Below are 14,113 nucleotides of genomic sequence, written 5' to 3' on the forward strand. Positions count from 1 at the left end.
ACAATAGCAATTGGTGCCAGTTGTTTGCTACAATATGCTCTCCTCATACCAAGTGTATAGCAAGGTTCTTCATATGCCATCAGTTACAGTATATTTTCATCTGTCAATCTGCAGTTTGACTATGCAGCATAATGCTGAGCACTATATACTTAGCCCTTTCTTTCCTTCTCTTCAGATTTCACAGAATCTTCTTCTAACATTTCTAAAATGTGCTCCTCTTCCTCTAATTTCACTGCTCAAACCCTGGTGTATGTCAGAGTTCTCTTTCCTGGACTACTGCAAAGATCTGGCCTGATCTTTTCCTCTCTGGACCCCACCACTTCTGCCTGTACAGAATTCAGCAGCTAAAATATTCTTCCTTTCCCATCACTTCCTCTGCATCAAATCTGGATTCTTCCTCTTTGCTTCTTTTGAACTGTTCTTCTAGCTTTGTCGCTCATGTCCATTCCATGCCCAGTGTGTGTGCACCACGTGCACTGATGCCAGAGATTTTTCCCTTAGTATCTGTTGGGTTGGCTCTAGTGCCCTCTGGAGATGCATTTGTATACGCTCGTATAAGGAACGCCACCAGCCATGCACCCTCTCAGTTCCTCCATGCTGGTAACTCCAACAGAGGAGTAAGAAGGTGGGTCATGGAATGGACATGAGCAACACCTCTTGAACAGTTTTGAAAGGTTAGTAACCATTTTTTCTTCAAGTTCTTGCTCACATCCATTCCATGCTAGATGATTCATAAGCAGTACCCCAGGAGGTGGGCTTGGAGTTCATGGATGTGCTGACTGCAAAACTGCTTTCCCAAAACTGGCATCTTCTTGGGCCTTTTGACGGGGTGAACTCATTCCGCACTGGATTGGGAAGGGTTAACTTCCCACTCTGGGCAGAGGAAGCCACGCCCCCCGCATCCCTACTGGGCATGCTCCAGGTGTAACACCACTATAAGAAGGGGCAGCCCAGCTCAGTCTGGTTCTCCACCAGAGAGGAAGGACACTCTTTGCCAGCTGCTGCCCAGGAACCACTGGAGCTCCAGAACATGGAAGTCAGAGATGCTGAGGCCCAACCAGATGCCCAGCTACCTGTGGACACCCAAGGGAGGTCTGAGCTACAGGAAGTTGCACTGGCTGAGGAACCCAGAGACCCCGAAGACATGCAGACCGCCACCAGGAGTAACACGGTAGGAACACTGGGCGGGGACTAGCCATTCACCCAATGATGGTCAGCGTATTGTGAACAGATCCCTGCTGACCCAGTGGCGGACACAATTGACACTGACAGGGCCCTGGGCTGGGATCCAGTGGAACAGGGAGGGTCTGGGTCTCCCTACCTGACCACCACCCACTCTCCCAGGGTGACGGCCCACAGACCCCCAACTGGCTGTTAGGCCATACAGCCCCACCTAGAGGACAACTCTATTGACTCCAGCCACTAGGCCATACAGCCTTGCCCAGAGTGCAACTCTACTGACTCTGACTGACCTGTGACACGAACCTGGGGTATCTCTATTGACTTTGGCAACCAGGCCTTACTGCCTGGAGGGTAACTCTATTGACTCCTGTCGCTAGGCCATACATCCCCCACCCAGAGGACAACTCTATTAACTCTGGCCACCAGGCCTTATTGCCCTGCGAACCTTGGGTATCTCTATTGACTCTGACTGTTAGGCCTTGCTGCCCGGCAAACCCAGGGTGTATCTATGGATTCTGGCCATTAGGCATTACTGCCCTGCGAACCTGGACTATCTCTATGGACTCTGGCTGCTAGGGATCAGGGCGATTACATAGACTCTGGCCATTGGGCCATAGAGCCCTGCAGGTCAGGGCAACTCTATGGACTTCAGCCCTTAGATCTCACGGCCTAGAGACAGAGGCCAGCTCAAAGGATGGGATGAACTCACCCGGCACTGGACAAGGTCTCCCCACCCATCACAGGCCTATTGGGTGATGGTACATTGGGATGCGTAGGTATGAAACAATGACCAGGTTGCAGCTCTGCAGATGTCCTGGATTGATACCTGGGCAAGGAAGGCTGCTGATGAAGCCCAGGCTCTTGTGCAATGAGCAGTCACGATGGCTGGAGGCTGGACGTTCGCCTGTTCATAGCAAGCCCTAATACAGGCAGTTATTCAGGATGAAGTCTTTGGGTTGACACAGGTAGCCCTTTCAACTTTTTCGCTATTGCTACAAAGAGTTGCATAGATTTGCAGAAGGGCTTAGTTCTCTCAATATAAAAGATGAGGGCTTGCCTAATGTCCAATGTATAAAGCTATTGTTCCTCAGAGCTTTTGTGAGGTTTTTGGGAAGAAGACAGGTAGAAAAATGACCAAAGGCACCACCTTTGACAGAAAGACGAGATGGGGGCAAAGTTGTCCTGGAAGAACAGGTGGCTCTGACGTAAGGGCCCTGATCTCAGAGACCCTTCTGGCCAAAGTAATTGCCATCGGGAAGGCTACCTTCCAGGAGAGAAGTAGTAGGGAGCATGATGCTAATGGCTTGAACACCAATCTGCCATTCACTGGGGGGAGGAAGTGGAAGGCTCAGATGGCTGCAAGATGAACCATAATAGATGAGTGCCAGACCTTGCTGCTTTAGGTTGAGCAAATAATCAAGGATAGAGTGAAAAGAGGATCCAGATGGAGAAAGATCCTGTTCAAAGGCCCAACAAGTGAAACATTTCCACTTGGCCAAGTATGCACCCCTAGTGGAAGGCTTTCTACCTCACAAGAGCTGTCAAACCTCTTCCGAGCACGCCTTTTCTTCAGGGTTCAGCCATGCAGCATCCATGTAGTTAGGTGCAGGGAGGTGAGGTTTGGGTGAAGCAACCGGCCATGGTCTTGTGAAATCAAGTCCGGGCGGAGTGGGAGCACAAGTGGAGCTGCCACTGAGCTCCCGAAGTGTCCCGAACCAATGCTGGCATGGCCATGCCAGTTCTATCAGGATAGCCCTTGCCTTGTCCTGTTTGATTTTTAGGAGAACCTTATGAACCACGGGGATCAGTGGAAGGCATGCAATAGGTGGTCTGCCCATGAGAGCAGGAAGGCATCAGAGAGGGAGCCCAGGCTCTGCCCACGCAGTGAATAGGACTGATGGCATTTCCTGTTCTGCCTGGTGGTCCACCTGGGGAGAAGATGACACTGACAACCTCTGGGTGAAGAGACCTCTTGTGGTGAGAGGAGGAAGAGGACTTGCTGAGGTGATCTGCCAACATGTTCCAGGCTCCCAGGAAGTAAGATGAATGGAGTGTCTTGCACAAAAGTCCCCACACAGCAAGAGCTTCCTGACAAAAGGGTGGAGGATTGGACCCCTCCTTGCTTCTTGATATAGAACATGGCTGCTGTATTGTCTGTCACAACTTGAACCACCTTGTCTGAGACCCAGAGAAGAAACACTTAGCAAGCCAGGCACACCGCTCTGAGCTCCCTGACATTTACGTGCAGGGAGTGTTCTTCTTGGGACCAGAGGCCCTGAGTCCTGAGGTTGTTGCAGTGGACTCCCCACCCTAGGTCTGACACATCCAAGGCTAAAGATACTGATGGCTGCGGGGCCACAAACGGCACTCCCATCATTATTGACTTTAGCTTCTTCCACTAGCTCAGGGAGGCAAGGACTGGGGGAAGAATCCTAAGACTGAGTTTGTGATACTTGGGGAGTATACTGACACTAGCCACATCTGTAGGGTCTGGGGTGCAGTCTTGCATCTTGAACCACATAAGTGCAAGCCACCATGTGGCCCAGTAGCTTGAGGCACACTTGAGCTGTCATGATTGGGTGGGCCAAGACCTTTGTTCATATCAGGTTTGCCATTGTCTGGAATCGAGCCTCTGTCAAGAGGGTACTGGCCTGGGTCAAGTCGAGCACAGCCCCAGTAAATTCTATTTCTGAAATGGGAGAATTGCTGACTTGCTTGTTTATCAGCAAGTCCAGCGCCCTAAACATGGTTCAGACTGTGCTGATGCTGTCTTACACTTGAGTCTGCAACCAACCTTGGATCAGCCAGTTGTCGAGGTATGGGTAAACCTGAATGCCTCGCTGCCTAAGGAAGGTTGCTACAACTGCCATACACTTTGTAAAAACCCTTGGGGCTGCCGATAGGCCAAAGGAAAGGGTAGTGAATTGGTAATGGCAATAACCCACTACAAACCTGAAATCTTCCATGGCCACAGAAGATAGAAATGTGAAAGTATGCATCCTTTAAGTTGAAGGTGGCGTATCAATCTCCTGCATCCAGGGAGGGAATGATGGAACCCAGGAAGACCATGCAAAACCTCAGTTTCCTTGATCTCTTGAGGTGATGCAGGTCCAGGATGGGCCAGAGCCCCCCTTTTGCCTTTGGGATTAGAAAATATCGGGCATAAAACCCCTTCTCTCTCAAATCCTGAGAAACTTCCTCCACAGCCCCCATATGTAGGAGGGATTGCACCTCTTGGACAAGCAGCTGCTCATGAGAAGGGTTCCTGAAGAGGGACAGGGATGGGCAGCAGGAGGGAGAGTTGTATAAAAACTGAAGGGTACATTGGACTGTCACTGTGCTCAGGACCCATCAGTCTGTTATGGATGCCCAAACTGGGCTGAAGAGCGACAGATGGTCGAAAAATGAAAGAGGGACAGATCTGAAATGGCAACTGGTACAGCGCCCTCTGGCGCACCTTCAAAAGGCCTGCTTGGGCTCGCTGGAGTATCTCTGGGGCCCTAACTGAGAAGCTAAGGTAGACGGGGTGGTTGGCGCCGCTTAAAACCTCTGCTCTTCTCTTGTAGGGCTCCTGTCTTGGAGGTCCTGAGAACTAAGGAGGCTGCTGGGGCCTGATGTGTTTTCTAGAGGCAGATAGAGCATACAGGCCTAAGGATCATAGTGTGGCCTTTGAGTCTTTCAGTCCATGAAGTCTCATGTCCATCTGTCCCGAGAAAAGAGGAGCCTTCAAATGGGAGGTCCTGGATAGACTATTGGACTTCCTGGAGAAGGACAGAGGTCTGGAGCCAGGAACAGCACCTCATGGTGACCACAGAAGCTGCCTGGACTGCTGAGTCGGCAGCATCCAAAGCCGCCTGGAGAGAGGTCTTAGCCATATTCTTACCCTCCTCTAGAAGGACTGCAAACTCCTGCCTTGCCTCTTGAGGCAGGGAGTCTTTGAACTTAGTCAGGCAGTCCCATAGATTAAAATTGTATCTTCCCCAAGAGAGCCTGCTGATTGGCAATACACAGCTGGAGGCTACATGTGGAATAAACTTTTCTTCCAAAAAGGTCCAGTTTCTTAGCATCCTTTTATTTTGGAGTAGCATTTGACTGGCCCTGCCTGTCCCTTTTGTTCACTTCCGACACCACCAGGGACCCTGGGGGAGGGTGTGAGTACAAATAGTTGAGAAGCTGCTTGCTGGCACATAATAGATGCTTCTCTGCCCTTTTTGAAGTGGGGGCCAGAGAAGAAGGAATCTGCCATAGGGCTTTGTCTGATCCCATCATTGCCTTATTGATGGGCAGGGCTACCTTGATATCCTGGCTGCAGCAACTGCATCCAGTAAGGCTGTGTGATGTCTCTGAGCTCCTTGATCTCCAAGACCAGGTTTGAAGTGACCCACTTCAAAAGATCCTGACTTCATCCTGGGGAAGTAGTCTGCTGGCACCTGCAACAGCTTCATCTGGGAAGTTTGAGGGGGAGGCTTTCATCGGAGGAGGGACTCCTTATTCTCCTTCTGCCTCGACTATACCCACTGGGCTTTGGTACCTGGGTCAGTGCTGGAGTCTGGATCTGATGCTGAGCAGGAAGGAGCAGTAGCCTGCCTCCAAGAGGCCACCAAGTAGGAGAAGTGGGAGTCAGGCCCTGGTACCAGGGGAAACTCCCAGGGGTTCCAGTAGGGCCACTACGTCGGCCAGTGACCCACTAGCCAGGCACCCACCTGAGGACCGGCAGTAAAGCTTGGTGGGGTTGTAGGCTGGGAACCGATGGTGGGCTTTTCTCAGTACATAGGACTCCTCTTCAGAATCTGGAGAATGGTGCTGGGAAGAGCTTAGTGCCAGGAGACAGGTTTGAGGGTGGCTTTCATTAGGATAGCCTTCAGTCTGATGTCCCAGTCCTTCTTGGTGCAGGGTCTGAAGTCTTGACAGATTTTGCATTTGTCCTTAAAGTTAGTTTCCCCAAAACTCTTTAAACAACTCGAATGCGGGTCACTCACTGGCACAGATTTGGCACAAGGCATGAAGCCTGGGGACCAGAGCATGCCCGGACTCTGGCGTGAAAAGTCCTTTGATTATAAGAACTATATATACTAGCTATATACAGTGCCACAACTTGCAAAAGACCATATACACTAAACCAGGGGTCTGCAACCTTCAGCATGGGGCCCATCAGGGTAATCCACAGGCAGGCCATGAGACATTTTGTTTGTTCACCATCCGCAGGCACAGCCCCCCGCAGCTCCCAGTGACCACAGTTCACCGTTCCCAGCCAATGGAAGCTGCGGGAAGCGGCGGCCAGCATAGGGTGACCAGATGTCCTGATTTTAATGGGACTGTCCCGATATTTGCTTATTTGTCTCGTGTCCCGACCTACCTTCGAGCTCTGCCCCCTCCCCCCCGCATCCCAATATTTCACCTGTGTGATCTGGTCACCCTAAGCCAGCATGTCCCTGAGGCCAACGGTCCTATAGTATTAACTATACTATAATTCTATAGTATTAACTTCCAGTAGCCTGTTTCTTGTCCCCACTCTGTACCTATTCCACCACCAGCAGCATATCTCTCTAACTAGTTCCTATTCCTCCCTCCTACAGCCAGTCTCTGTCCCCACAGACCCTCCTCCTCTCCTCTGCAGCCTGACTCTGCCTTCCCTCCCTACTTCTCACTCTCGCAGCCTATCTCTGCCCCTCTTCCCATTTCCACAGGCCACAGCCTGCCTCTCCCACTCCATCCCTCACCCCTTTGCATTCCCAGCTGATTCCTTCTCATTTGTCATACTAGGGGCATGATCTCACTTCTGATACCTGGCACTACAGTGTCCCTACTGGCTGGGAGGAGTACTTGCAAGGGCACATCTACTCAGCTCCTGCAGCCCTGAAGTGGAGCGCACCCAGTACAGGCATAATCTTCAGGGAATTTAGTTGCTAAACATTAACCAATATCTACTCAGCATGTGCAAACTGTAATTTTCAGAAGTTTGTTACTCTGCCAAGTGTCGATGGATTTTTACAGGAAGGAGACATCCTGACACAAAGGCAACACTCCTGCTAAATTTCATGTGCCTATTTTAAAGCACAGAGGTGCTGCAGCTTCTCAAGGAAACACTAAGTTTTTTAACACGAGTAAAACAATGTATTTTTCTACCATGTTCTAGGAAACACAAGAATCATTTTTGATGAATCTTTACAAAACAAATCCAGCCTGAGGCATACACCTGGCAGGGAAAATGTCAGCCTAACAGTTAAACTTTGGGAAAGTTATACGCAATTGAAAACAGTCTTATAATGGCAACCTTAACTATAGAATTCACTACCATCTCCACCTATAATCAAGACTTTTTTCTCTGTTCACACACACAAAACTCAACTGGGCCCTCATCCCTATGGGTTTTGACTATGACAACTTCTTCCTCACTGGCCTTGTTGAAACCCACACACCATCTATTCAATAAATAGTTGCTAAGACTATCAGTCTTGCCTATTCTTCCCACATCACTCCCCTCTTCTGCTGTATCAAATTCAAACTTCTTGCTCCCACCTTTAAAATCCTACAGCTCTGCCTGTCCCTACTTGTCTGTTATTGTATCATCCTCCCCTTCCTTGCTCTAGCTGCTTGTCTGGTTTTGCCACAAGTTTTCATTCCTTCTGCCACAACATCCCTTACATATGCAACAACCTCCCTGAACTAGTCTGTAATACTACTATACCGATCCTCCTTTATGTTGTTAACCATATTCTCCCTGTACTTCCCTCCTATTGTTTATTACCCTCACTTATTGCATCTTGTGTTAAATTAGATTATAAACTCTTCTGGGCAAATATTATGTCTTCCATAGTGTCTAGGACATTGGAGCCCCTCTCCAGATAGGGTGTTTGGGTACTTCTACAATATAATTAATTAGGAATGTTCTTCTTCTTAATAATAATAATAATAATAATTGGTGATCGTAATAACCATCTTTCAGAGAGCTATCATGATATTTTCTGTCAGCTTTCATATACTTCCTGGCAGATCATCTCCCCAGTTTTAATCCCAAAACAAAAAATCCTCACAAAATTATATAACATCATGTTAAATAACAACAAAAAAGGACCTTCAGCATCAATGCTGTGATTTCATCTGAAAATACCCATGAGCTAAAATTTCATAGTATATATACGATACATAAAATCAACCATTGTTTAAAAATGCCTCCAATAGTAGATAAAAGGTAGTGGGTTTAATGCTGGGGCTTCATCCTTTATTTTAAATTTTCTGGCTTTTAATTAAGTATTATGAAACACTATGACATTTAAATATTTCTTGCAGCTTTTATCTGTTGAGTCAGTAATGTCTTCAAACAGAAATTGTTTGAACTAGAGAAAACTTTATATTTTCACATTTTGTCTTTGCAAGATTTAGTATGCTAATTTGTGTTAACTTAGTTCAATTACAATCTCTTTTCATACTAGCATCTTACCCTTTTTCAATTTGCGAACAGCTAACATACAATGGCTAGGAGATAGATCCCATATTCTTAAGGTTTTGTCATCACTTACAGTGGCACAAATAGGTAAATGAGGATGGGTGGCTAGACCCCAAACTTCCCCTTCCATGTGACCCTGTATAAAAAAAAAAAAAAAAAAAAAAAAAATCAGCTAATTTTATTTCCAAAACTGAAAAAATATACAAGGAAGCTACAAAGCTATACTGAGAATGTGGAAATCTTTGTTGGATGATAAAGAAAACTTCCTAATGAAAACACTCTTGGTTCAGTAATCAGCACAGAATATCGTACATTTTACTTAGAAGCCTTTTAATTTTAATATAAAATTAAAGTAAATGATATTTGATAAAACTGACCTAATGATCTGATTCACTAAATTATCTAATTTTAGAATCTTTTTGTTAACCTAACAATGAAGGGCCAAATTGTCACTGGACTATTCATGTGAATAATTATGACCCAATTTGAGTTAGGAATTCAGTCTGGCCATAAATGTGCATTCTATTACTAAGAAAAAGCCCAATTTGTAAAAAGTATAATCCTTCAAAATAAACATGCATTATTTTAAGTTTGTGCTTAAGATAAAAATATACAATAAACAAAATATTAGCATAGCCGAGCCTGACTCAAAAGAGATATATAGACAGGTATCGCTTTTGATTCAGGATCGTGTGTGTGTGTGTGTGTGTGTGTGTGTGTGTGTGTGTGTGTGTAGTTAAAAATCTGTTGTTCATGCATTGTTGGCTGTAATAGCTCTTCATACACATGGATTAAATATGCATCTTATGTATATATGAACAGAAAAGAACAAAGCCACAAGAATGATTCAAGATCTGGAAAACTCATGTTACAATCAGAGACTTAGGAAGCTCAGCCTGTTTAGGATATGAAAGAGAAGGCTAACAAATGACTTATCATGGTTTACAGGTACCTACATAGGGAGAAGATATCTGATTGTACTGGGCTTTTCAATCTAGCAAAGCCATAACAAGATCCAATGGCTGGGAGCTGAAGCTACACCCATTCAAACTGGAAATAAGGCACTATGTTTTAAACAGTGAGGTAATTAACCATTGGAACAACTTACCAAAGGGATGTAGTGGATTTGCCATCATTTGAAGTCTTTAAATCAACAGTAGATGTCTTTCTAAAATATATGTTCTAGTTCAGTGGTTTTCAACCTTTTTTCATTTGCGGATCTCTAAAAAATTTCAAATGGAGGTGCGGACCCCTTTGGAAATCTTAGACATAGTATGCAGACCCCCAAGGGTCCACAGACCACAGGTTGAAAACCACTGCTCTAGTTCAACCAGAAATTATGGACATGATGCAGGATTACTGGGTGAAATTCTAGGGCCAGTGTTTTGCAAAAGGTCAAACTAGATTATCATAATGGTCTCTTCCGGCCTTAAAATCTCTGAATTTAAAATCGTTTTCAGACTTCATTAATAGAATGTTTATTATTTTATGTTACTTCTGTTTGAAGTATAATAATATACTTATGATAGAAACTTGCAAAGCCCACTGGATTCTAGGAAGGAAGTGGTGGTGGTGGGAGAATATATGGGTAATTATGATGGGGTATCTTGACCCCACACCAGGGAACCAAGGGTTATCTAGCAGCTCTGGGTCCTGAAGGCCCAACTCAGCCGCAGCTGCTGGGCTTGCTCACAGCGGAGGCAGAGCTCCAAAGGAAGCAACTCAGCTCAGTCAGTGCGGACTGAGCAAAGGAGCAGTCTTATGCTGGTAACTCCTGGAGAGAGGCCGCAGGAGCTCCGCACTGCCTGGACCATATCCAGCAGCAGAGCCACTGAAGGCCCCTGTGGAGACCAGGAACAGAGGGCCGGAACCGAACGACAAAGACTCTGATGAGAACCCCCCAACCTGTGAGTTCATAAGATGACCCCTTTTGTGACTTTGGAGGGGGCTGAGAATGCAGTAGGAAGTAACGAAGTGAACAGGCTTGGTGGCATCTGCCCCCTAGGCTGCATATCTAACCAACCTGTCACAGGCTCTGGGTTGGAACCTAGAGGAACCTGAACCCTCCCTGCTCTATTATCACTGGCTGCAGAGTCTCGCTGCTGGGTGACATAGGTACAGACTCTCGCCACAGGCACAGATATTGAACACCCTGACAGTAATATTTTAAATGTACCTGAACCAGCAGAGTTATTGGTCCACTCTTATCCACCTCCAGTATTTCCCCATTCTTTGTGCCCACTAAAATATGACCATGTCCTAACGATATGGCACGTATAGAAGGGTTGTCTTCTAAGAGGAGACCTAAAACATTAAATTTTTAAAGATGTGAGAGTTTAATTTCAGAAGTATATACATTACACCCATATTTTACCAGATCAAATTCAACAGAAAAGAAGTCCTAGCATTTTCCTGCATACAAAACTTGGCTCCAGTGTGGAGCTTTAGTACATATTAGCTAACTTTTAAAACGTCCTCTGTATTGTTGTTACAGAAACCATATAAATTATTCTGTGCCAGCCTTCCAGTTTTTGTTACCCCACCTTCCCTAATAACCCTGCCATATAAGGCAACTGTCAATGATCCTCATGTTCAGTAGACTCTCCTTGAGGTTCAAACAAGGTGAAGAGCATTAACATAGCTATCTAATAAGCATGCTACAAACCTCAGTGAAAGAAATGTGCATACAGCTATGATGCTATCTATCTTAAAGTTAGGGTGGAGTACATCAGTAAAATGTGTTAAATTACTATTTTAATTGTAATAGAAGTTTAATAAGCAAATGGAGAGCCACCCTTTTGACAGTCTAATGATGTAAGCTAAGAACAAAAGATTCTTAGTTTTTTTTAGGGAAGACAGACAGAGAAATCTCCAGAATATCAGACTGGGAAAGCTGCATATCAGGACCAACATCAGCCAGCAAATGGGAGAAATTTGAAGGAACAACAGGCCTGAAAACATTTCAGTACTCATACATGCTCACATGAAAACAAGCCAGCCAGAGTATTAAACCTTTAATAAAAAAATATATTCTCCCCTCCATTCCTTTATTCCAAGGCAGAACAAATAGGAAGATTAAATATGGAACCCCATGGTGCCATTTTTTTAGAATAATTTTTCAGAGCGTAATCTCTCTAATTTTTTTTAAACTACCCTCACTTCTATAGCATAGTGGTCCATTGAGGTCAGTGGAAGGAATGACAATTAGTTCCAAATCAACCTGCTGATTCAGCAAAATAGAAGACACTGTGAAGAGTTTATGGAAATAAACTTTCTGCAACTTATAACTGTAATTCAGTGTAACTGTTACTATATTTTTATAAGCCATGCACAGATTCTCTCTTCAGACCATGGGTTGGTATTAGGCTAAGGATTTAATATCTTTCATCTCTTTCAGGACAAATGTAGTTTTGTCATTGATTTTTGTGGTCCATATTCAAAATGCCCTAATTGGAGTGAGTGTTTATCCTCAAAGATTTACAAATATGCTCAATTCACAAATAAAACTATTTTTTCCTTCATGGTTAGTCTTGCAAACTCAACTTCTGATCAGTGTTAAGCTTGGTTCTTTCCTTCTGATATATATAATCGTCAGCGATAAAGGTTCTATAGAACAAATTTGCCTTCCTGGATGTAAACAGGTGAAACTGACTGAGACTTAGTAAAAATTTCAGTTTTTGTTACACAACAATCCCCACATTAACTGTCTCCTGGCTGGCTTGGTCCTAGTACTAATAGGCATGAAAAGCATTATTGTTGTCATTAAAGAACACAGATATGACAGAATACACCAAGGAAGCATATGGGTTAGGTTAGAAGTTGCTATTTTTACTTAGTAATTTTTTCAGAGTAGAAACACTTTAAATAGAACAGTTTTCAAATACAACTTTATTTTTTTTTCCTTTTTCAATTTTTACTACAGCAAAACTTGATTTCTTTTTATTGTGGAGGGAGGAAACTTAGAAGAAAAAGCTTACTAAAGACCGTGTTCAAAGGCAGAATAAAACAGAAAGGTTTGATGTACTATACACTCACCTTTAGAGCCAGGGGCCAAAGCAGCTCGTTTGATGGCATAGGTTTTGAGACAGCGTTCAAAGGTGTCATCCCAGAGAGCCACTACCCCATCCTTTCCACCAGTTACAAATCCCTGCCCAAAAAAGTAGAATAGGATTAATTCATAAGTTGTCATCAGTAGATAATTTAATATTTTTTTTTAAAAAAAGATTATCCTTACTTGTACAATGACTCATGCCAACATTGACAACATTTAGTACATAATAATTAAAGCTAACATTTTGTCATGGTTATTTTTTGTAAAAGTCATGAAAAGGTCACGGGCAATAAACAAAAATTCACGGAACCCATGACCTGTCTGTGACTTTTGCTGCTGCAGCTCCATGATTTCCCCCACCACCGTGGTGGCTGGGAGCTGTGCAGTTCCCCCTCTGCCTCTGGCAGCTGCAGGGTGACCATATTTCCCAAAGAGAAAATGGAACATCCCCAGCCGCTCGCCCAAGGCGTCACCCCCCCCCCACGCCTTCCACGAGCTGTCACCCATTGCTGGAACCCTGATGAGGGCTCCCTCAGCATCTGTGGCCTGTTGCTGGAACCCTGCCAGGACCCTGTTGGCTGCCAGCTCCAGTCCTGCAGCCCCTGGGGCTGAAGCAGAGAATGTTATGGAGGTCTCTGGAAGTCACAGAATCTGGATTCCGTGACTTCCATGACCTCTGTGACATTTAAACGTAGACTTAATAATAATGTAGCTGTAAAATCATAGGATCATACAAGTTAGAGATAGAAAAGATCTATTAGATCTTCTGGTCCTGCCAATGCAGTACAAGTCTCTACAGTGCATTTTTAGTGCTTTGTTGTCTGCTTTTTAAAGTCCTGCACCTCTGTCACTCTCAAGGAAGACTATTCAGTGGCCTAATACATTTCACTGTTGGGATGTTTTCCTGACAGTTAGCCTAAATTTTCCCTTTCTTAATTTTAGCCCTAGATCTGGACCTCCCAGACCACTTTTACAATGGGCGTGGACTAGCATATTTGTGAATGTGGGGAAAGGTTACATCTGTATTTTAATTTTGTGGTTTGGGACCCTTTTCTCTAACAGGAATACTCTATTTCTATTCTTCTGCCTATGTCAGAAGACTGAAATTGTTTCATATGGGGGAAAATATTGACAATAGATACACTGGCAATAAAGCTGGAATCGTTTGATGTTATAAATTAGGAAAAACACAGTTTTATCTTAAACATTCACCATTCCTATATCTAAATTAATTATAACTGTGACAAAAAATGAACACTGTAGCGCCTTCGGCTGAAAAGGACATACTCTGGTTTAAACTTATATCTATTCCAGATGACTAAAGCCTAGTTTACATACAAGTTTTGTACCAAGGTTACTAGTTTGGTCAGCGGTGTTTTTTTTTTTTTTTACCTGAAATAGTCCTCACTATGGGGACGCAGCTGAACTGATAT

At 44.6% G+C, this 14,113-nt stretch overlaps 1 protein-coding gene across 1 annotated transcript in view; it reads right to left on the bottom strand.

Annotated features, from left to right (window-relative positions):
• The window catches only part of EML5 (EMAP like 5), a 300,424-nt gene that overhangs the window by 111,747 nt on the left and 174,564 nt on the right, over positions 1 to 14,113 (bottom strand). Inside the window, exons 19-21 of the mRNA XM_054025269.1 lie at positions 12,665 to 12,776; positions 10,806 to 10,933; positions 8,624 to 8,765 (exon numbers count right to left, since the gene is read on the bottom strand). Coding sequence (XP_053881244.1) covers positions 8,624 to 8,765; positions 10,806 to 10,933; positions 12,665 to 12,776 — 382 coding nt within the window. The remainder of the gene's footprint in view (positions 1 to 8,623; positions 8,766 to 10,805; positions 10,934 to 12,664; positions 12,777 to 14,113) is intronic.

This window comes from Malaclemys terrapin, chromosome 4 (genome assembly GCF_027887155.1).
Source record: "Malaclemys terrapin pileata isolate rMalTer1 chromosome 4, rMalTer1.hap1, whole genome shotgun sequence".
Classification (NCBI taxonomy): Eukaryota; Metazoa; Chordata; order Testudines; family Emydidae; genus Malaclemys; species Malaclemys terrapin.